General features: G+C 35.3%; 4 protein-coding genes across 6 annotated transcripts; 3 read left to right on the forward strand and 1 right to left on the reverse strand.

The window, feature by feature from the left end:
- The first annotated feature begins 1,038 nt into the window (after nt 1-1,038).
- Nucleotides 1,039-4,528, forward strand: LOC18595976 (auxin-responsive protein IAA27-like). Its single transcript, XM_007024167.3, has 5 exons — nt 1,039-1,912; nt 2,394-2,608; nt 3,437-3,578; nt 3,937-3,998; nt 4,236-4,528. The coding sequence occupies exons 1-5, from the start codon at nt 1,350-1,352 to the stop codon at nt 4,271-4,273; spliced, it is 1,020 nt and encodes a 339-aa protein (XP_007024229.1). The 5' UTR covers nt 1,039-1,349; the 3' UTR covers nt 4,274-4,528.
- A 468-nt stretch (nt 4,529-4,996) lies between these two features.
- LOC18595977 (DNA-directed RNA polymerase subunit beta) lies at nt 4,997-9,316 on the reverse strand. The gene is made up of 4 exons (XM_007024169.3): nt 8,821-9,316; nt 7,162-7,606; nt 6,923-7,038; nt 4,997-5,639 (listed from the first exon to the last, which is right to left on the reverse strand). Exons 1-4 carry the CDS (start codon nt 9,263-9,265, stop codon nt 5,218-5,220), a joined length of 1,428 nt encoding a protein of 475 aa, XP_007024231.2. The 5' UTR covers nt 9,266-9,316; the 3' UTR covers nt 4,997-5,217.
- Nucleotides 9,317-9,757: 441 nt separating this feature from the next.
- LOC18595978 (protein JINGUBANG-like) lies at nt 9,758-12,892 on the forward strand. The gene is made up of 2 exons (XM_018122503.2): nt 9,758-10,786; nt 12,059-12,892. Exons 1-2 carry the CDS (start codon nt 10,136-10,138, stop codon nt 12,785-12,787), a joined length of 1,380 nt encoding a protein of 459 aa, XP_017977992.1. The 5' UTR covers nt 9,758-10,135; the 3' UTR covers nt 12,788-12,892.
- A 2,177-nt stretch (nt 12,893-15,069) lies between these two features.
- LOC18595979 (Putative eukaryotic LigT) lies at nt 15,070-22,175 on the forward strand. Of its 3 annotated transcripts, none has more exons than XM_007024174.3 (14): nt 15,076-15,200; nt 15,693-15,756; nt 16,618-16,759; nt 17,142-17,314; nt 17,664-17,701; nt 17,777-17,856; nt 18,328-18,395; nt 19,043-19,361; nt 20,094-20,206; nt 20,291-20,356; nt 20,679-20,769; nt 20,926-20,993; nt 21,451-21,488; nt 21,655-22,175. In XM_007024174.3, exons 1-14 carry the CDS (start codon nt 15,175-15,177, stop codon nt 21,839-21,841), a joined length of 1,473 nt encoding a protein of 490 aa, XP_007024236.2. In that variant the 5' UTR covers nt 15,076-15,174; the 3' UTR covers nt 21,842-22,175. The 3 variants fall into 3 exon arrangements, with proteins under 3 accessions (XP_017978845.1, XP_007024236.2, XP_088663724.1); XM_088807598.1 differs by having other exon boundaries at nt 19,136-19,361; XM_018123356.2 differs by lacking the exon at nt 15,693-15,756 and having other exon boundaries at nt 15,070-15,200.
- Nucleotides 22,176-23,184: the final 1,009 nt, after the last annotated feature.

Below are 23,184 nucleotides of genomic sequence, written 5' to 3' on the forward strand. Positions count from 1 at the left end.
TGGCATTAACCAAAGTTTTAGAAAGTGAATTTGGGTGGAGATTAGGTAAAGTTGAAGGGGTTTATTAATATATATTATATTATATTTTTGGAACCCACATTTGAAGAAATGAAGCTATAGGATGCAGAAATGCCAAAACGACTGCATGTAGATTGTTCCATGACAACTTGCAAACAAAAAATGCTCAAATTTCAAGAGCTTTCGTTCAGGGTTAGGGTTTTGGTTTTATGTTGTCCCCTTCAGCATTGCAAAATGAATAGAATAAAATCTAGTAAAAAAATCTCATCTCCCACCAAAAGAAGAGTTATCATCATCAGGTCTGAAAATTTTATTTTGTCACGGTGCTTCATTTTCAACTCTTGACACGCTCAGTTGTTCTTTCTCGTGCTATCCCTTTCCCCGCTTTGTGCTGCCGCCTGCCTGCCTGCGCTGCTCCTTCTGCTCCTCTTGGCTCTTGCTCCTTCACTTTTCCTCCTTCAATATACTACCCATATGCATTTATATTCTTCCTTTAAAAAAACAATTTTCAAAATGGGTTTACTGTCTTTTTGCTAACATGCACCGTTAGATTCGGTGTTGGTTAGCGGGATACGTGTTAAAGAAATAGTAAAGCACAAAACAAAAATTGTGAGAACAGTGGGTAAAAGGTTGCCCGGACTGCTCAGTGAGTTGTCGGTGGAGTTGATCTACAAAGTTGATGTAAGAAACAGCAAAAACCCAAAGATTGAATCACATTCACTTCTGGTATAATCAACAAAGATTTGTTTAATGTGGTGATCAAATAATTTCTTTCACAGCTTGACAGGTGAAAAAGGAAAATTTTACATCTTTTCCTATTACAATGTTATATTTTGACAATCAACTACCTTTTAATAAATCAAAGTGATTAAACAACATTGATCAAATATCTTTAATAGTAGTAGTTTGATTACAATTTACAGTGTTCACAAAGAAGAATAAATATCATAAATTCAAGTTTCTTTCTTTCGTCCTTTTTTTATGTCTACAAATGGATGATGTTCATACAAATCTAAAGTCATCTCGCCTTTTGTTATGGTAAAGTAAAGGTTTTCTTTCTCTCTTTTTTTGCAACACCAGACATAAAGAAAAATTTAGAGAAAAATAAAACAAATAAAAAAGAAAAAAAATTATAATATTAAGCAAGGCAGCTATCCAGAAAGGCCGAAGAAGCTTCTTTTTCTGCTTCATCAAAAACCAGCTCTCCCCAGAGCCTAACCAGACTGGTTCTCTCTCTTTCTCTCTCTTCTCACATTAGCCTTCTTCTTCTTTATTTTGCTTGTTGTATTGTATATATTTAAGATAAGAAGTTCTTAGAGTTTCAGACTTTGATGTCTACACCTTTGGAACATGATTACATAGGCTTAACAGAGACTTCTCCAATGGAAAGAAGCTCTGAGAAGATCTCTTCTTCTTCTTCTTCCTCTTCAACTCACTCCATTGAAGACAAAGCCAACAAAACTACCAACAATACTACTCTTAATCTCAAAGAAACTGAACTGAGGCTTGGCTTGCCAGGTTCTCAGTCTCCTGAGAGAAAAGTCTCTCTTTTTGGGAAAGATTTGGAGAGTAATGATAAAAATAGTGGTTTTTCTGTAAGCCCTTTGAAGAACTTGGTGTCTGGAGCTAAAAGGGGTTTCTCAGATGCTATTGATGCGTCTAATGGGAAATGGGTTTTCCCTATGAATGGTAAATCTGATGTAGAGTTGGCTAAAGGTGCTGGCTTGGCCTCTTCTAGAGGTTGTTTGGAGAGCAAAAACAATTCCCAGCAAGCAAAGGTATCTATACCTGCCATGAAAGAGGTTGGTGGTCTTCCTCAGTCTCCAAAGCCAGTTCAAGATAAAAAGAATCTTGTTTCTCCTCCAAATGAGCATGCTAGTGCTCCTGCTGCAAAGTATGTTTATCTTCAAACTTGTTGCTTCTTTTACCTTCTTTTTAATTGCTGAGGAAATTTGTGAAAATGGGGAAGAAATTGCTATTTTGAAGTTTTAAGGAAAAACAAGTTAGCTTATAGTGGTTTTTTTCTCTTTCAACAAGTAAGCAATATCTTTTTCCTTGTTCGTGCTGTTGATGGTACAACAATTTTCGAAGCAATATGAAGCACGCATCTGATTTTCCGTATTTTAATTGGTCTACTCTTTCTTTGGCAGTTTATTTGAAAAGTTCTTCTGAAACCAGAGGGGCTTTTCTTAGAGTTTTCGAGTTTTTAATGCGGTGTTCATCTTAGCCCATGTCTTGCTTTCTTTCTTTTATGCCATCACATACTTATTTCTTTAATTGTTGGGAATTTCGACCTCTTTGGTCAACTTTTGTTTGTATAACAACTGTTCAGTTTATAATTTTGCATCAATTATTGAGCAAGATTTCCGTAACAGGGCACAGGTGGTAGGATGGCCACCAATTCGTTCATTCCGGAAGAATACCATGGCCTCTAATTTGGCGAAGAACAGTGATGATGCTGCTGGTTGCCTCTATGTAAAGGTGAGCATGGATGGAGCACCGTACCTGAGGAAGGTTGACCTCAAGACCTACAAAAACTATACGGAACTCTCATCAGCTTTGGAGAAGATGTTCAGCTGTTTTACCATTGGTATGATTGCCCAATCCCATCAGGCATACATAGCTCTACTTTAGCATGCATTGTGTGCCCACCATTAGGTTGATTTAGAAAGGCAAAATTGGTCGACTAATCATGAGTACCATAAATTACATCTTTATTGTGATAAAACGAGTTACGGTTGCATTAAGTGTGAATATGTTCCGTAATTTTTGTTCTTTTCCTAACTCCAAGAAATGATTTTTCATGCTTGTTCTGAGCCACAAGGTATCTTTTTTTTTTTAAAAAAAAAAAAAAGGGATTATCTTAGTATCTGATATGTGTACTCTACCTAAAATTAAATAAGGGTTTTAACACCCTTTTTAGAATAAAAATGCCCTCTTTTCCTTTATTTTGGATTGAGTTATCACATATAATTAACTGCCATAATACAAATTTTTTACAAATATAAATTCTTAAGTCTTCAAAATATTTTTTAATATTTTGATTTCCTAATTCTATAACAAACTGTATTGCATAATAAATTATGCATAGAATATTTCATTGTCATTATTAATTTCATTTAAAATAGTGCTCATATATAACAAGATTCATGTGCAAAGTAGGCATAAATTAAAAAACCTTGTGGAATAAAAAATTCCTTGTATATGCTTGTTGGCAAGGTTTTGAACTTTGTGTGGTGACAGTTTTGGTCTGAAATTCTCACTGCCAATGCAAGCTTAGTGAGTTTTTAATAGCTTCAGCCACCAAACACTCTTTAGTAGATCATGAGTGTGATTTTGTTTTGTAACAGCCAGAACATTACTGTCATTTTGTAGTCAAGTGTGTGCTGACTTGGGTGTATGGATGACTGTGATTCAGGGCAGTGCAGTTCGCATGGGCTTCCCGTGCGAGATGGTCTCACCGAGAGTCGCTTGATGGATCTTCTCCATGGATCTGAATACGTCCTGACATATGAAGACAAGGACGGTGATTGGATGCTTGTCGGTGATGTTCCGTGGGAGTAAGTGCTTATCCTCCTAGATAGCACTTTACATATTCTTTTCAAAATCTTGGATGATTCTTGGTGGGATGTGGTTTTTGCGCTAAATTGTGTAATTTACAAACTCAGGAAAGAAATTGACTGAAATTATCTGCCGTCATTTCCTATATTTGATCATGAAGAGTTATATCAATGCTGATTTGAAAAATGGCTTGGCATTATTGTGCAACTTGACATTGCAACGTATCACACTTTTCCTAAAATACAGCCTAATTGATCTTATATTCCTGCAATCTGATTTCTTACATTTAGTTATTGTCTTACTATATTATTTCTTTATGATGATAGATTCCTTTATCATGTCATCTTTGTTACTCAGGATGTTCACGGATTCATGTAGGAGACTAAGGATAATGAAAGGTTCGGAGGCAATTGGACTAGGTATCTCTTACTGATTAAATAATGGCATTCTTTTCCTTAATCATGGTTCCAACTTTAAAATCTTCGAGCAGAAACACCAACGTATTCTCTCTTTTTTTTTTTTTTTTCCCAATTTTATTTATAATTTAAAGGCAACATTGAATTGGCTTGCTTTAAATTTTGATCACATATTTGATTTCCCTGAGTATCAATTTGAAGTCATCCTGATATTGAGTGAGTCCATATGCCTGCTTCCAGCTCCAAGGGCCATGGAGAAATGCAAGAACCAGACCTAAAAGGAAGAGCATGGTGAAGACCAAAAACAAACAAGTCTTGAAAACTCCGGAATTTGAAGGGTGATGAGTTGAGCACTTTACTCAAGAATGAATGAATTAATTATATATATATATATATATATATATATATATATATGTATGTATGTATGTTTTCAGATATGATAAGTTTGATGTATTTAGCGGAATTTTAAAAAAAGACAGATGATGGCATTGGAGACGTATCCAATTATTTAAGGTTGTCTGGTTTACCTCTCTCTTCTTTTTATCTTTTCTCCATTTCTGTATTTTCAGTACTGTGTAAATGAATTGGTTGCCGATTGCCAATCTCTCCCTCAAAAAGAAGAGCACGCCTGCCTTCAAAAAGTCTTTCTACTCAATCAGACAAACAAAAAATAAAAAGAGAGAGAGAGAGAAAAGCCTCTGATTAGTTGCAGTTGCAGTGAATCTAAAGCTTGGGTGACAAATGTTAAAATGTGATGAGTGAGAACAAGCCCGCTTATCCCATCAATTCAAACTTTGCATTAGACTCATTCTGATTAGAGCAAATAAAGAATGACCCTGTTTCAGATATTTTCTTTTTGGGTAATGGATTACTCAGCATGGCTTTCACTTCCATGTTGCTTTCGCACCATTCCTTGATAATTATTTAGGACACCCGGTTTCTATGTGAACGATAAGATTTATCACAACAAAATTTAATTCAGACATAGAATCAATAGTGGATGATCAGTGAACTCTTCCGAAGATTACTAGATTGTGCTTTTGGATGACAAGTAAAAAAAAAAACATTGATAGTCACACCAGTAAATTACAATGGAAACACATCATAAGGTATGATCCTAAACATTTAACAAGAAAATATTCTCAACTGCTATGAGGAAAAGAAAAAATATGGACACGAGTGTCATCTAGTGAAGTTAAAACAGATCTGATCCTGGAAAATTTCAAGATTCTGGTTTCGAAATCTGCAGATACACCATCTGCGTATATCCATTAAATACAGATCTCTCAAGCCTGCCTAAACCGAGCCGCTGAAACAAGCCATACCGGCCATCTTCAACAATAGGAGTAGGTGCCCGAGCAGGATCATAGCGAGTTTGATGGGTGAGGGATGGACCAGCCGCTGGTGGTAGCTCCCAATAGACATCAAGAATCGATTCAACAAACCTGCTATTTTGGAAATGTTCGCCATAAGAGATTGCAGTCTTATTGTGGTTAAAGTTATCCCGCATCTCCCCACTAACACCCCACCATGCTTCATGTGGCCCACAAAGTTCATCTATATCCACAGCCTTCTCCCAGAATTTCTTTCTTTTCGATCTAATCCTGGCTTCATCACTGTCCCTAAAGCAGCTATGGCCACCTCCTGAATGAACAAAGCTCAATATTAGGTAAGACAAGAAAACAACCTCAAAAACCAATGATTCAAACATACTATATTTTATATATTAAAATTTACACAAACTATTATCGCACTTAGGGAACTACAGAAGAACTCGAAATAGAGTTTTAAAGAGAAATACCAAGCCTCCGAAAATGAAATAATTCCTCAAGACACAATGTGAAATCTTTTCTTTGTGCTGGCAAGAGATCATATTTATACACTATAAGTTAACACTTGCCCATCATCCAACTTCAAGCAACAACAAAAGGAAATAAAATACAAGATACTAAGAGAAATAAAACCATATGAGAAATACCAGAACATTTGGTCTTATTACGCTTAAAAGTATAATCATAACATTTTAAGAGCCCAGTCTTTCACTTATGAACTGATACAACAAAAACTTCATTTAAGCTTTATTGAAATTTAACTAATCTCATTTCTGTTCATATATGCTTTTACTGGCATGAATTTCAATAGTGATAAATTTGCAGGAAAAGCAAATAGAAAGACCAATCAAGACGTGATGGCCATGCAACAGCATTGAACCCTTCTAGTCTGCCAAACAAGAAATACCAGAAGATTAGGTCTTGTTACTCTTAAAAGTATAATCGTAAACCAGTCTCTCTTACTAACCAAGTGATATGACAAAACCTTCATTTTAGCTTCATTTAAATTTGACTAATCTCATTTCTGTTTATATATGTTATTACTCACATGAATTTCAATACTGATAAATTTGCAGGAAAAGCAAATAAAAGAACCAATCAAGACATGATGGCCTTGCAACAGCATTGAACCCTTCAAGTCTGGACTGGTAATGTATGATATTCACTGCATAGCTAGACATCACAACTGTTGGTTAAGCAGCAGTTTACAACACGGAGAAGATGAACAAAAAGGAATTCAACTAGAAATGATTACACACTTAGGAGGTAAAATGACAATAACGAGGGACAAAATCAAGAAAGCCAATTCAACTTATTAGTCATGTGACAATGACAATGATGATTCTAAAGAATAATATGATTTATGAAGAAAATTGGTATTCCAACTTTTAGAACTCCTAATCAGATACCTACTGATGATCTTACAAAAGGTATGGCAGAATGAGGGAGGACAAGAATTGAAGTCAAGGATATACATAGCAGACAAAATGAGAGAAGATAAAAGTAGATGCGGACCAGAGAAAGCAATATGAGAGGACACTCAGAAACTGAAAGGAATAAAAGAAGAGAAGATAAAAAGGGTGTGAGAACATGTACCTCTTATATAGAACTGGTCACATATCTGCCTCAATGAATAATGATCTCCGGTTCCAGTATCATAATTGTCTTCAAAAACAAGATGGTGGAAGCCAGCTTTCAATGCCTGCTTTAGCCTGTTCATGAAAAGCACAAAAAATTCAAAACCAAAAAAGGTAAAGTGCAAGACATTAAGTAGTCTTAAATCATCATAAACAAAATTTTAAACTTGTTAACCAATACTTAGATGCATTTAGTACCTTTTCAATTCATTTTGATGGTCATCAAAGAAGACAAGAACCCGGCTGAAATCAGAAATTCCATGATTTTTCAGCACCCTATCAAAATCAACACTTCCAAAATCCACAAAATCTTTTCCAGCAAAGTATGTGCAATTTCCATCAACATAAGCTGGCCCCTTTTTCAAATACTTCTCAGGATGCCGGGGTGTGAGTGAAATGATTGGTCTGTCAGGCATTGCTTGCCGCAGAACCCACGTTGAATGCCCCTTGAAAGCACCACTCTCAATCATTATATCCGGTTTCAGCCACCGGGCAATGAACCAAAGCCCAAAGCTGTGGTCAAAACCCATTCCGTACATGTTGTTTTTGATTGGACGTGTTTCATATACTGGTACAAACTCCTCCAAGCCCTTGATTAAATCTTTGGATGTCCATTCAACTGTTTTTCCATGTTTCGATCTGCCTTTTGCCAAGGATATGATATGCATTAAATGGGCACAAACGTAAGAGTTAAGAGTTAAGATTAACATAAAATCAGTTGTTTAGCATGAAAAAAAAATTTAATAAAATCTGATCAAGTTTGGCATCAAATAAATAAGTCCATCTTAAACACCATAAACTACTACAAAAACAATCCAAGGAGCATATCGCAAAGTTAAGAGGTCAAATATTATTAAATAGTCCAAATGGCCTAAATTTTGACATGGACAATAAAAACTCATACTATATAACAAATGACCAGGAGAAATTGAGGATTAGTTCTTGATCAATTGACATTGAACAACAAGCAATAAAGAGGGTTGAGCATGGATTCATGGTTTCTTATGAACAAAATACAGATTTGAAGCCACGTAGGCAAATTCAAATTGATTGATTAACAAACTTAACTTAAATTAGAAAGAAAGGATTTGGATTTCAAATTTAATATAAATTGTACAATAAAGCACATACAAACATATGACCTTCATGATTATTTTCATACTCATGAATTTATTAGCATCCCTATTTAGTGGCAAATTTGTGAATTTAAAATTCATCTTCTCATACCCTTTCAAATACATACATAGGAATATTGAATCTTAACTAAATTCTACATAGTGTATTCATTTCATCCTCACAATTTATATAACAAATACAAATCCAAATTCATGTTTCCAAACATGGCATAAACGTTTTAGCCAAATTTAGTGAAAAGATAAATCTGCTTGAAAATTAGTTCCCAAATAAAGTTGAAAAGTATCAACCCACTTTCTTTAACCGCTATCAAATACTATTATAGAGATAGTTGCATGACCAATTATTCCAGAACTAAGCTTTAAAAAAAAGAATCAACTTTTATATTTATGCTCTAATAAATGCATTAAGTAAAATCAAAGATTTAATAGTACATACAAAATGGTAATTTATTTAATTGTATTCAAAAGGTTATTTCAACTAATTAATCATTATAGGAAAAGAATAAACATTTGATCTAATCACCATTAAGAATCTGAAAATCAAGAGCAGATAGTGATATGCATAGCTCAACAATGGAAAAATGAAGCTAAGCAAGGCAATTTATCATAATTGAGCAAGGAAGCGGCGCCGCATTCAGCTGATGAGAATGAAGTAAACATAAAAACAAAGAAAGTTTCAGATCCGATCGAAAACTCCAATAAATCATAAAGCAAAACTTACACCAAGGAACGCCGAGGGATCCGAAATCGGAGTCGAGCCCATCGAGCCCGAAGAAACTAGCCCGCGAGATCGGGTCATAAGAGGAAACGCAAACGAAGGACCGAGAGTTGAGCATCAAAGAGAAAAGCATAAAAAGGACGAAAAGAAGGCAAAGAGAGAGGCAGAGACACGGCGATTTCACGAGTCCCAAGCGAGAAATGTAATTAGTGGCCAAGAGATAGAGGTGTTGTTTCTTGGTTTTGGACTCGTCGGCGAGTAAGCTTGAGGACTCCAAGTCGGAAGAGACGGCGGTGGGGGCGGCGGTGGCGGGGAAGTCGAAGTCGGAGTGGGGCTGCGTGCGGCGGGAGGAGAGTGCTCGGTCCAGCATTTTGGTTGGGGTTTTGGGAGAGTGAGAGTGAGAGTGAGAGTGAGAGTGAGAGTGGGATTGGGAGTGCCGAGTACTCATTTTTGGGAAGCGAAAACCTGGGGAAATGGTGGGGCTGCCTTGTTTAGTTTATTTCTTTATCTTTTCATTGTCTATTTAATGGTTGATCTGATTTTACTAAATATTAAGTAATATATTTTTTAATACATTAAATTTATAATTTTAATCTTCAATTGCTAATTTAGCAAAATATTGCTATTACAGAGAAATTTTAAATTAAATTTTTAAAAATGCTTTGAAATCATTATCCCTACTTCAAAACTTTTATTTTATTTTTTGGGTTCTATGGGCTATTGTACTAGGCCAAGGTGTATAACCCAAAATCCTTAATAAGTCCACAACAATTTATCTAATTATTCAAATCACATATTATAATATACACACTCATATTCAATTTAGTTAGAGATAAATAAAATATTTTAATTAATGTATAGATAAATATGTTTTGTTTTCAAAAAAACGAATTCATTACAAAAAAAAAAATCAGCTCATTAACTTGTAAAATTAGAAACAATTAGAAAGCAACTCAAAAGTTCATGAAGTTGGAATGTGGTGAGAAGTGAAGTGTTAGAATGGTTGAATGATAAAAGTTAAGGATCTGGAGTGGTTTGGGAAATTATAGAAAGGAGTTAATGGCTCTCCAGAGTTATAGACGAGATTGCAGTTATACAATACAGTATCTGATTGGACAAATCACCAGTACTATTCACTTTTTTACACCAGAAAGGTTGACCGTTCACTCCTTAGTCCATAGGATGTTTTACCACCAATCTTTTCTTTGCATTTAGGAAGGGAAGGGAAGGGAGAGACGACCCACCATAGCCACCAAGGTCCACATAAATCATTTACAAGCTCTTTCAATTGCAATATTGCATAGGAGAGAGAGAGATCATGGCCTCCCTGGACTCCCCCAACTCACCTCCAAACTCATCCTTTGCAATAAGGGAAACAACAACTCATCCCAAAACGAATGTGGCCTCAATATTAGACCCAGCTCCCAACTCACCTCCAAACCCTTCTTTTGCAGTAAGAGAAAGTACAGCTCATAGCTTCTTGAGAAGCATCTCCACCAAAGAGGCCTCCTTCGCTGGCTTCCATTTCTCCCCGCCTCGTTACAGCACTCCAAGTCTCCACTCTACTTCTCCTCTGTCCTCACCTCTCCGCACGTTCAGCCCCAACCCTGCTTCCAACCACACCATCAGCCTTGACGCTTCTTATAAATGCCTGTCTTCAGTCCTCAAAAAGGACGGTCAGATTCTATCCATAGCCATCTCGAATGGGATTGTTTACACCGGCTCTGATACCAACTTAATACGTATATGGAAGCTGCCCGAGTTCTCAGAATGCGGAGTGCTTAAGACTAAGGCATGCACCGTTGTTGCAATAGCGGTGTCCCACGACAGGCTTTTCGCGGGCTATGGTGATACCAAGATTCGTGTGTGGCGAAGGACGTGGGATGGTACGTTGAAGCATGTCAAGTTGGCCACGATTCCGAGGACCGGAGGCTATGTCCGGAGCTACATCGCCGGGAAAGATAAGATGGTATATAAATGTGTGCATTTATGACATTATCTGTTCTAGACTGTTGCCTGCTACGTGTCGTGTTTTGCTTGATGAAAAATATGGTTGAAAATGAGGGACAAGAGTTATAAACTCTGGAGATATCTTTATGACGGTGAGAGTGGGTCCCTTTTAGATTCAATTAAACTCAACGACTAAATTAATTTTAGGAATAAGGGCTTCACCTCATCCACTATAAGTTTACCCTGCTTATTCATGGAATTAATTTGGAGTCTAGTGCTGAAAAGTTCAACCATATTTTCTTTTTTTCAATCTTATCTTGCATTCCATTTTATACGGTGGATCAATTGGAGTCTCTAATGGATTGGAAAAGATATCTCCTTAATACTTATATATGTACAACAGCTCCCTAATGGTTAAATTGGTTGGAAAAGAATGAGGTTTATTATCCACCAAGTTCAATTTTTGAAGAACATTCAAATGTTTGATTCATTAGTTGATAGATGATCCTTTATTTAAAGAATAGAGTTTGGATCCTTTTATCAAATTTAAAAAAAAAAATATTCAGTTTTCCAAGAGGCTCATTGTTGAAGCATAAAACAACAAGGAGAAAAGAAAAAGACAGGAATGAAAAGGAATATCACTTCCCACCTTAGACACCGAATTAATTATTGTCTTACACATATTGCTAATGTTCTTTATGACCATAAATGCACTAAACTCTGAAAATTATTGGTTAAGTTACAGAAAATAGTACTGTTGGAGTTAGGCATTTCAATTTCAATGTGTTAATAGCAGATGAAAAGGTTCAAATCAATGAAGGTAGCACAGCGACCTCTTTTCTATACCACAAACACAGACGTTACTCTCTCTCTCTCTCTAATTATATGTGCAGAGAGATCGGGTTGGAAAGATTGATGAGTAGCTGCTATGATGATTTCAACAGAACTTTTCCTTTTTTCCATAAAAAAGGAAATATGTATTGCATGAGAATTGAAGTGTCAGTTCTTGAAGTTCATTTTTTTCTCCTTTTTAGACTGTTTCATAGATTCAGCACTTGTGGATTCTCTCAGTAGTTAGTTATAATATTTACCTTAATTTTAAGATAAAATGTTACATGCTATGAATAGATGTATACATATATGAATTGTCTCTGACCCTTGGTGACAGTGTTCACTTTAAATTTTAATTTGCCTCTCTCTTTTTTTCTTTTTACAATATAAATACCTAAGTTTGTGTTTCTCTGTTTATTGGAAATGTGACACTAATTAATGTTGTTCAATAAATTAACAGATGAGGCATATGGGGCCAATAACATCACTAGCAGTCAACATATCCGATAACATACTATACTCAGCTTCTCTTGATAAAACGGTGAAAGTTTGGAGAATATCAGATCTCAAGTGCATTGAGAACATCCCAGCCCACTCAGAACCAATCAATGCTATTGTTGTGGCTGATGATGGAATACTCTACACAGCCTCTGATGATGCCACCATCAGAGTTTGGCGGCGCAATTTTTGTAGAGGGGAGTGGCCGCATTCACTCATGGTAACCCTACCCGCTAAATGCTCACCTGTTAAAACTCTAACTCTAACTGGAGATGGGGGAGTGTTATATGGAGGGTGTACAGATGGCTACGTGCATTACTGGCTTAAGGGCTGGTTGTCAGGCCAATTGCGATATGGTGGTGCTCTCCAAGGTCACACTCATGCAGTAATGTGCCTGGCCACTGTGTCTAATTTTGTGATTAGTGGTTCAGCTGATTCATCTAGTAGAGTTTGGACTAGGGAACAAGATGGCCAACACGTATGTTTAGCAGTTTTGGTAGGCCACAGAGGACCTATCAGGTGTGTTACTGCTTTTTTGGGGCATTCAGGGGAGGAGGTTGAGGATGGTTGCACGATCTGCACTGGGAGTCTTGATGGAGTCCTAAAGGTATGGCGTGTAACACCTATGAAAAGTGCAAGTGGCCGCTTTGTGAAAAATGATTATTTTGAGTTGGAAGAAGAGGGAGTTTAAGTAATTTGTCTTCCAAGTGTACAGTGTAGTTGTTAACTATAAGACTGCAGGAGTTATATATGTCTAGTTTATACCAGTAATGAAAATTTTGCAGTATACTAACAAGCATTAGTCTCTATATACATGTAAATGGCAGCTATTCTTTTGCTAAATAGATATTTAAAGCCAAAGATTTTCTAGCGGGGAACCTCGATGTTTCAGGTAAGTCTTCAGATTCCATTAGTGGCAGCCAACAAAGGCAAACAATTAGTTTGATGTTTTTGCTGTGTATACAGTTATATTTATTTCTTTTTTTCAGTACAATGGTCAGGATGCCAGGAGGTGAGGGCATTGAATCCTGGTCCTGTATCTCCCCGCCCTCTAACGAGTGTATGCCCTTATCTCATGACATTGATTGCATGATGTGGCGCCATTCTTCTATTCTCTCCTTTTCATTTTCTTTTACCTTTGGGCAGATGGGAGGGAATTGACTGCTGCATTTTCTTTTCGTTCTTTCGTTTTTTTGGGGCTCTGGTTAATGGAGGAAAAACCTCCCAACTCCAGCAGGGGCCATGAAAGGCGAGCCCATGGACCAAAGGCTGTGGCTTTTGAACTACTAAAAATATATAGTTGACCTATGATTCTTAATTTGCTGCTACAAATGACATGGAACAACACACCTGACTAAATGTATGTATGACAACTTGATGAGAACTGTATATGGAGTAATATTTTCCTCAATATAATCGGAAGATATGTTCCGTAAGCAGAACTAGCTAGTAAGTAGTAAATGACAGAATGTTAAGAGTTAAGATTGGGTGCTGCGCAGCTCACAATTAACGATGACCTTCTCTAGGTAAAATACACAAACCTGGTTTCTGGCAATGCTCTCCTTAGGCAAACCCTATCAGCATGACTAGCATTTTGAGGTTGCATTTCCAAACCATCATTCAAACTCTCAACACCATGACCATCCCCCCTCTTCAACAAGCGGTAAACAATGTAACAAAGTATACGCAAGCCGAAAAGAGTGGCTATAATCACCAAAGCTGACAGAAGATAGTCTTTCACCGAACGGGAGCGTTTGCATCCAAACACAACATCTCGACAAACCATTGCTAGCTCTAGGCATGCAAAAGGGTTGTGCATGTTTGTAAGATACGGTAGAAAGAGTTATAATTGGGTGCCTTGATTATTGTAGAAGGTTTGTAGGTGCAGTCTATGGAGGTTACTTGGTGTATTCTTGCCTTCTATCCAGACTGTCTGATCCCTTCTTTCTCAAGTATGGTATAGAAAATGTTGCAGGCCATCAAAAGAAGAAAAAGGAGAGGCTGCTTCTTTAGACAGATTCTTTAAGATTCGTTTTTCCTTTTTGATAAGCTGCTTTTGCTTTCATGGACAGGTTTCAATTAGCCCAAGTTCCTCAGCTTCATTACATTTCTCAAAAAGCTTTTTCCTGCTCCTTAACCGTCTTTTAAATATTAATATTGGCAAAGTACTCAAATAAGGTTTTATTCTATTCAAAAAAATTTAATTAAGTCTTTATTTTTTAAAATTACATTTAATCAAAATTTTCTATCTTTATTTTAAATCAAATAAATGTCTATGATTAAAAATCAATTAATTAAAAATTACTTATTATTTTATATCATATGATAATAATGTGATATATTAACATGTTATAATAAATAATAACGTGATATATTGATATAATATAATGACATAATTATATGATATTTTTCATTATTTACATCAATATTATGTGAGTTTAAACAATAAAAAGTTACATTTTTTACTAATGGTAACTAATCAATTATTAGTTATAAAAATACACGTAATAGAACAATAAAAACTTATTTAAACTGTTTAAAATAATTCAAAATTTTTTAAAATATTATAATTATTTTAGTTACCTTACCTATCAGAAAAGAAAAAAAACTAATCTTTTAAATCCGAAAAGGGTTAAACACAAAAATTACATGGTCAAAAATTTTAAGAGGCAAAAAAAAAAAACTCTTTGTAGAAGTCAAACAAGTCAGATTAAAATGTGCAAAATAAATTCATAGATATTATTAATTGATTATTCTAATGGTAGAAATTTTAATTATTATTTTTTTATTTGATCTTTTTGATTATTTACAAGAATAGTTCAAATCATTAAATTATTTTATAACATCTAAATTCAGAAAATATATTATTTTGGCCGAGAAATTCAAAAAAATTCCTAGAAAAATAAAAGGTAATAAGTTTTTATTTTCCATTTTGTTTTTAAGTATTATCCCTGCATATTTTTCCATTAACACGTGTTTTACACAAAACATTCAAACGTGTGCAAACAGAGAAGAAACCAAAAAAAAATCCGACTTGGTCAAGTTCGCAGGGAGAGCCGAAGAAGTAGAAACATACGAATGGTAGCTTGCAGGTCTCTCTTCAGGTACGCTTCTTTTACTTAACCCTCTGTTTGGTTGCTGAGAAACTTATAGAAACTAGGAAGGAAATGATAGCACTCAGTTAAAGACCACCACCGTTTTCACCATTTAAACTTTGTAAAACAAGAAAAGAAACCCTCCCCAAAAACACAAAAAAGAAGGGAACTTGCACAATGAAGTTGTTTGTATAAGGTTTCTTTCCCAAATAAAATAAAAAATAGAGTTGGGTTTTTTCTTGTTGCAAATAGTTGGATTCAAATTTTACTTTCTTTTATTTTTCTCTGTTGTCCTGTCTGTTACACAGTATATATAAATTTGTTGCAATTAAAGCAGTTGTTTAGTGTATTGGGAAGTTTGATTAAGTTTAAAGGATTTAAGAGAAACACCAATGAAGAAATGATTCATGAAGCTTTTAATTGCTGAAAAAGCTTTCTGTTTTTTTTTTTTTTTTTTCTTTTTGAAACAATATGTTAATTGAGTTGTTATTATCTCTGCAGAGTTGTCCGTTTGTTAAAGTTAACAAACACTTATGTCAAATTGAAGCCTTTCAATTACTTTCAGGTTCTGAACTCAAAGAATTTGTGTTAAGATTACCATGATTTCAAAGATTTCCTTTTTCCCTTAAGCATTGGTTAATTATAACTTTTCATGCGATGAATTGCAATTAACTTAAGTAAGAACAGCCTTATTGCCAGCATTTAAATTTGATTACTACCCTTTGATTTTTCCATGCTGCCAATATGTTTACTTTGGCTGATATTTTGCAAATAAAAGATATTTATTATTGTGGTTTCCCTTGTGATTCCATCAGTGTAGGCATCTTTTGTGAGAAAACAAATCATTTGTGTTTTTTGAAGTAACAATAACGAAGATACCTTATGTTATATTTTCTTATCTTTTTCTGAGATGTAAACTGTATCATGAACCTAGATGGAGCATTCGCTCAAAATGGTAACTTTGGTAGTTCATCAAGTTTTATGAGCAGGCTCTTTGAGATTTCCTTGTTTCAGCAGTGCGATTCTTCGCCTTTTTCCTTCCCTAGTATTTTAGGTTGATCTTTTGTGTTATCTGTTAATGATTATGAAGTCCTTTACTGCATTGAAAGAAATATTAAACTTCTGGTTCATAGAGGAATTCTGTACTTGTCTTGTTGGGTTGAGAGTATTTATATTTGCAAAAGTAAAGAATTTGGAAGATATGTCACAGAATTTTATTTTTCCTGAAATTAGTGGTCTTATACACATTATGCCAATTGTAGTATTCATATTCTATAGAATAACCAGAAGGTGTCTGGATATAATTTGTTTTTTTTTCTAAATGCATCTAAATTTGAATAGACCATAGATTTGCTAGAGGTGGAGAAGATGAAACTTGTACAAGGTTGTGGCCAGGTTGATTAATGTAATACCAATTCATTTACAGGGGTACTATTCTTATCATAGTTTGAGCCTTGATTTGAGGATAGGTGTGGCAAAAAAAAAGCTGGGTACCATGGACAAGAAGAAAAGAAAGATTGGCACTCCTGTATGGAAGCCAGTATGTACTCAACCTAGTTCCCTCGAAGGTTTGTTCTGTTTTTGAAACTACATAATGTTCTTCTTCTCTTTCGTCTTCCTTTACTCAATGTGAATTTAGGTTAGGCTTTAATTTTGTTCCACAGTTCTTTTTCAATGATGTAATCATACATTTGTTTATTGGCGTGAATAATGATATGGTAGAATATTTCTAATGCTTCAATTGACGTAAATATTCCTACCGGATTTATGGAAGACATAAAAACTTTCTATTTTGTTTTTTTGGCTACTCGGTTTGCTGCATATAATTTTTACAATTTAGCAGTTTGGGAGCATATACTACTTTGCAGTAGATTTGATTGATAGTTGGATTTTTTGTTGATTTAAGTCATACTTTCTGTCACCTGTGAAGTCTTTTATGTTAATTTGCAGAGCATGCCATAAAGGATGTGATGGTTGAGTCTGAAAATGGAAGTGAAATGCAAGAAGTGAATGAAGTTACAAATGCAACTGTTAGTCCTAAGGCTTTGGAGGATGATATCGAAGATGGAGCGTTAAAAGAAGAGCCAGTGCTTTCAGATGAAAAGCACTCACTGTCTGTTGAGGTAAATTCTAATTGTTGAACCTAATAACAATTCTCTTACCTTTCTGATAAACAGTTGTTGAGCCTACTGGAGGAAATGATTCTAGAATAGGACTTTCTTTTAAGATTTATGTACAACATGCTTTTGCAGCTTCTTTTATTCTAGCTTTAGCGCCTGCTTCAACTTTCTGTTTATATATGATCTTGGTATCTACTTTAGGCATTTGACATTTCCTTCCATAGAAGCTTCAATTTCCCTTTTGTTTTGTGTGCTTGATATGCAGATTGGTGCATGTTTAATTCAATTTGTCAGATTAAAAGAGTATGAAACTCAGAATCTAAAATTTTTGTTTTTTGTGCTTGATATGCAGATTGGTGCATCTTTAATTCAATTTGTCAGAGGAAAAGAGTATGAAACTCGGAATCTAAACTTTTTAAGTCTTTAGTTACAGTTTTTTTCTTTGATTTATAATATCCTCTGCAGAGGATCTACAAAGGAAAAGATTGAAAAGGAGATGGGAGTTCAGATTATACTTCCATCATCAAAGCAGGAGGATTCTATTAGTAAGATTCTTTTTATCCTCTAAAAACGTTTTTGGTTGCATTCATTGACTATTGTGTATCACATTTCTTCCACAATTTTAATCTTATCAATGTCACACTGATCTGGTTTTAAAGATTTTACTCATTGTATGGTGTTAGTGAATTAAAACTTTTCTTGAACCTTCACCTAAATGTTTAAGCTTCTATTTAATGGTTCTTGACATCGTATTAGACCCCCTTTGACTGTGTGGTCCAGAGTTCAAAACCTTTCTGCCACTGTTCTGTTGAAAGTTCAATTCAGCATTCAAGGCATGTGGTGTGCCTGTAGATTGTCCAGCTTTTAACCCGATGGGCTTGTGCATGAAGGGGTGTCTTGGTGAATGAAAACTATTCTTGGACCCTACCCTACAGCTTAAGCCTTTAGGTTGAATTTTGTTTGACATATGAAATATGTGAATACATGGAATTAATTACGATAGTTATTGCTTGCAGTGATTGAAGGCACTTCAGCTGATAGTGTAACTAAAGCTTCAAAAGAGATACAACATATAATCGATGAGGTTGGTCAGCTGTTTTCCTGTATTTTGTAGTGCTATTTGCTAAAATATTTAGTCAGAATGCATGAGACATGGTACTGATGATCAATACATTGTTTATGATTCTTGTTTTCATAAGAGCCTGATGACTGTTGGTCAGGTCTACAAATCTCCCCCACCAAAAAAATTTGCTTTGAAAAGAAGCATGCAAAAGAAAAAACTATTGTTGTCAATGAAATATTGGTTAAATTTCAAATAGAGTTTAAACAGCATCATTTGATGAGCAGCAGGAAAAGAAAGACTTGTCATGGCATGATTCTTGTTTTAACTTGCCTACATAAGGCAAATGTTTTCCATTTTTCTGTTTCTGCTTCCTATCTTTCTTTAAATTGTGCTAAAATTTTTACTTTTTTGCATTTTGTCCTGTTTTAATAGTTATCCTATTATTTGCATTGTCTACTGTCCAGTGCTATTGTCATTTTTAATGCCTATTTGTTAAATGCGCTCAGCTTTTCCCCCACATTTTCCCTTAGATCCTCTGTCAAAATTCTTGAATAACACTATTCATCTTTCTTTGAATGCTCCCTACTGTCTCTGTTTTTTTTTTTTTTTTTTTTTGGGGGGGGGGGGGGGGGGGGGGTGTGGTGTGCGGTGTTGGTTTCCATTTACAGGCCGTTAAGACCCCAAGTCTTGACTACTCGCACTTTGTCTCTCTTCCTTTGGCTATACATCCTGAGCTGGTTGACAAGCTTGTCGACTTTCAGAACTCCATATTGGGAATTAGTGATGCCTGTGTAGATGACAATCAGGAAGACAACTCAGATGGAGATACTTCTGGAGATGAAGCTCAGGAGCAGCAGTTAGGTAAAGGACCTGACATGGCAGTTGAAGTTAAAGTTTCTGATGACAAGAAAAGTGTTAAGGTGGATGTAAGCGGCATTCCTCTTGTTAGTTATGTACCTAAAGAATCAAAGTCTTCTAATTTATCAGGCAAGCGAACAATCTGGTTCTTTGATGCTTTTCTTGCTTATACAGTTTTCTATTCAGAGATCTCATTATTCTATATTTATAGCATGATACTCTGGTGCATGTGCACACATGTACACAGACATAAATACTTATATTCTATTTGTCTGAAATTGAAGTTAATTCTTCTTTTGGTTGTTCCAAGTATTTGCACAGATTTAAGGCTTGAAGTACTGAATTATTGTCAACTTCAAAAGTTTCCTGGACTTCTAAGAATTATCATTGTTTGCAAGGTTTTCATGTTTAGATAATTTTGGGAACCATTGCATTTTGTATTGGATGTGAATAAATAATTTCCTTCTGAAAAAGGATTCCCAGAGACTTTGTGGTTGTAAGCCTTAGCCACTGAATAACATGCTGCTGCCTGGTTTTCATTTGCAATTGCCAAAAGTTTTTAGTTGATTATTAAGTTGCAATGCTATGTCATATACCTTGGGAGTTTAAAGGATATTAATCAAGTAATCGCATCTCTGGCCAATATATATATGCTATCTTGTAATCCTATCATGTAGTTAAATTACACAGCTATTTCTCTTCCACCTTTTGAGAGTATTATATCATCTGATAGCTTTATTTGAATTTGCTGATGCTCTTTTCCTTGTATTTCTCTTGCCAATTAAAAACTCTTCTTGTTCTTATCATTTTTCTCTTCCTTTTGCTTTAACAAACCTCACTGATGTATGTTGCACATTACAGACTTGGGAATTGAAAAGTCCATATTTATTAAACCTAAAACATTTCACTTGACGGTGCTCATGTTGAAGTTGTGGAACAAAGAAAGAGTTAATTTAGCAGCTGAGGTATTGAAGGTAAATTCTCTTAAATCATATAATCAGTTAGATATTGGTCGGTTCTGGCACTTCTTATTGAATAATCTATTGCTTTTCTACCAGAGTATCTCCTCAAAAGTGATGGATGCTTTGGATAATCGACCTATATTTGTAAGACTCAAGGGTCTGGTAAGTTTATTATAGCCCAGATATTCTGACAGTGGCTTACTTAATACGTGGTTTTGACTTGTTAAGAGGTTCCATTGAAAGTGGTAATACTGTTCTAGCCGTTAGTGTGCTATGTCAGAGAGCATTGACTCTTTATGACTGTCCTTTAGTGCTGGGCTCTAGTTTATGGTCTTTTCCTTAATTAATTAATTAGTTTCAATTTATTTTGATGAGATTAGGGGGCAGAAAGGGTTGCTTTTACTTACTATTTATATGTTTGAGGGCCATTATATAAGACACACATGTGCACATATTTGAGGTCCAAATCTTTCTGTATGTGCAGAATTGCATGAGAGGTTCTTTGGCCAGAGCCCGAGTTGTTTATGCTCCTGTGGAAGAAATTGGCAGTGAAAATCGACTTTTATGTGCCTGTGGTATCCTATTTTTCCAGGTTATAGTATTTTTTTCTTTTGTTTCTGCACTTGGAAATAGGAAAAAGGAAACAAATAATTATGGTCCCTGTTTTCATTGAACTTATAGTTTATTTTTGTGTGTGAATATTCTCTTTTGAATTCCTTGATATTTCTTAGAAGTTATTATCAATGCTTTTGTTGAGGCTGGGCTTGTTCTAGAGAAAGATGCTAGGCATGAGTTAAAGGTAAGACTTTTGACCTTCTGGGTTTCATTCTCTTGTCCTCTAATATTAAATGCTTGTGCAATGCTTTTCTTTGAATAATTCACTCTTTCCTCTTACAAAGTCTCTGTATTTATCAATGATGCTTATTCTTTGAACAAAATATGGCATGCTTGTTTGTTCTAATCTATCCGCATAAAGAGATTTTAGTCTTTCCTTCAAACTAGAGTTACCATTTAGCAATATATAGAGCTTGTGACCTGTAAGTCAAAGACCAAAGGACAAACTTGTTACCTGCGAACCTACTTAGACTATTGTGATGAAGGAAATTAAGAGGAGAATGAAAATAACTTCTCTAGAAGTAGATATTTAAACTCTTGCCTGATGTGAAGCACTGTTTATTGGTTCTTTGTAGTTCATTTGCTTTTCTTTCCTTTTGGTCTCAAAAGTATTAATGGTATCTTCTGTTGTTAAATTTCAGTTGCATGCCACTGTGATGAATGCAAGGCATAGAAAAAGGTGCCACCCTGTTTCCTTATTTTGTTTGAATTCATTTCTTTCTTTTTTTTAAAAAAAAAAAAACATGGTGCTTTACAACCTCCATGAGTTGGTCCTTCCCTGTGGTTGTTTTCTTCACCCTTTTCCATACTTTTGGTGTAGCTAACATTTAGGCTGTACTGTTCAGGAAGGGAAAGAGGGGAAAGTTTGATTCCTTCGACGCACGAGGCATCTTCAAGCAGTTTGGATCTGAGGAATGGGGCGAGTATCTCATCCGTGAAGCTCATCTTTCACAAAGATTCAAGTTTGATGAGAATGGTTATTACCATTGTTGTGCTTCAATACCTTTTCCTGAAAACATGCAAGTTGACTGAGTCCCCCAACAAAAATAAATAAATAAAAAGAATAAAGTATTAGAGAGATGGTTTTTTTGGTGTTGAATTCATGTTTACATGTATGAAACAAACTCCTTCCAACAGAAAAATACGGCGAGAGAGTCCTGTTTGATTGATGGCAAAGTTGGAATAGAGAATGGCTAAACTTCATGTTTCATGGCTCGTTTCGTTTTATCTGTTTGACAAATTGTAGAAGGATTTAAATCCTATGATCCTGAACACTTGAGGCCAGGATCTTTCCCGGAATTGTTTACGCTTAAGCTTCAAGATTCTAGCTTTTCCATAATAATGGATCATAAACAAATTTTATCAAGATTTTGTTGTCTCCGACAAATGCTTTTATGTGTGAAGCATTTAACAGGCAAGCCCCATTTGTTGGACAGCAAGCAGGGGTGATGGAATGAAGCCATTAAAGTTAGAAATGCCAAGAGGGTGGGGTTGGGGCTACCTTCCTCCCGTTAATACTAAACAGGGATGGGGATGTTCTCCATCTTCCGCATCACAGATATTAGACACATGCATTTGTATTTGTATTTGTATTTGTATTTGTATTTGAGTCGAAAATGAAAACGATATGTCAAATCCCAAAGAAACAAACACTAGAGAGTTTCTTTCATGATAAGAAAGCTTTTGTTCCAAGAAATGGATAAAAACATACAAAGTTTATATATACTCAAGGGCATTTAGCAGTTGAGCTAAAATTCAATGCCTGGGAAATTAAGTTGACTGTCTTCATTATCGGGTCTGTCCCACAGCCGATGAAACACTGCTAAATGCTGCTGCATTGCACCAGTCACTCTCAACCGTGGAAGTAGATAGCATCATAGTTCTGTACCCCCTTGAAGTAAATGCTCCTTAAACAATAAACATGACTTAATTCTGATTGCAGTACCAATTTATTTGAATTTTTTGTGGCATCCCAGTTCTACAAAGTATAGATTTTGGTCGTGGAAGAAATCATTGGGAAGGTCTAAAGAAGTTTGGGCTTTGAGTTGCTTAAACAGATGTTGAGGAAACCATCAGCTCAATGTTGAGATGCAAACATTTGTGATAGTGCATGTCATTTATTAAAGAAAAATGAGAGGAAATCTCAACTTGTTGAGATTAGCCAACTACCTAACATTGGGATAAAAAGTGGTTTAATTGGGAATCTTTGGAAATTAGCAAAGCATGGGATCCTCCATTAGAGAGAAAATTCCAGATTAGTATAATTAGCATTTCATCAAAAAGTCTTGATTGCCTTCTTACCCCATGCCGCTTAGATGACAAAAGAAGGTGACCCCATAAGGTGAAATTCATCCCATCATTTTGGATCGTCGGAT

Source organism: Theobroma cacao, chromosome 6 (genome assembly GCF_053813885.1).
Source record: "Theobroma cacao isolate CCN51 chromosome 6, ASM5381388v1, whole genome shotgun sequence".
Taxonomy (NCBI): domain Eukaryota; kingdom Viridiplantae; phylum Streptophyta; class Magnoliopsida; order Malvales; family Malvaceae; genus Theobroma; species Theobroma cacao.

Excerpts from the sequence above, each read along its gene's own strand:
- LOC18595976 (XM_007024167.3), top strand. The coding sequence starts at position 1,350 with ATGTCTACACCTTTGGAACATGATTACATAGGCTTAACAGAGACTTCT. Across the intron at positions 1,913-2,393 it reads GCTAGTGCTCCTGCTGCAAA|GGCACAGGTGGTAGGATGGC; the intron begins GTATGTTTATCT and ends TTTCCGTAACAG. Across the intron at positions 3,579-3,936 it reads GTCGGTGATGTTCCGTGGGA|GATGTTCACGGATTCATGTA; the intron begins GTAAGTGCTTAT and ends TTTGTTACTCAG.
- LOC18595977 (XM_007024169.3), bottom strand. The coding sequence starts at position 9,265 with ATGAGTACTCGGCACTCCCAATCCCACTCTCACTCTCACTCTCACTCT. Across the intron at positions 7,039-7,161 it reads CATCAAAATGAATTGAAAAG|GCTAAAGCAGGCATTGAAAG; the intron begins GTACTAAATGCA and ends TTTCATGAACAG. Across the intron at positions 5,640-6,922 it reads TGACCAGTTCTATATAAGAG|GAGGTGGCCATAGCTGCTTT; the intron begins GTACATGTTCTC and ends TTGTTCATTCAG.
- LOC18595978 (XM_018122503.2), top strand. The coding sequence starts at position 10,136 with ATGGCCTCCCTGGACTCCCCCAACTCACCTCCAAACTCATCCTTTGCA. Across the intron at positions 10,787-12,058 it reads TCGCCGGGAAAGATAAGATG|ATGAGGCATATGGGGCCAAT; the intron begins GTATATAAATGT and ends ATAAATTAACAG.
- LOC18595979 (XM_007024174.3), top strand. The coding sequence starts at position 15,175 with ATGGTAGCTTGCAGGTCTCTCTTCAG. Across the intron at positions 17,702-17,776 it reads CAATTTGTCAGAGGAAAAGA|AGGATCTACAAAGGAAAAGA; the intron begins GTATGAAACTCG and ends TATCCTCTGCAG. Across the intron at positions 21,489-21,654 it reads AATGCAAGGCATAGAAAAAG|GAAGGGAAAGAGGGGAAAGT; the intron begins GTGCCACCCTGT and ends TGTACTGTTCAG.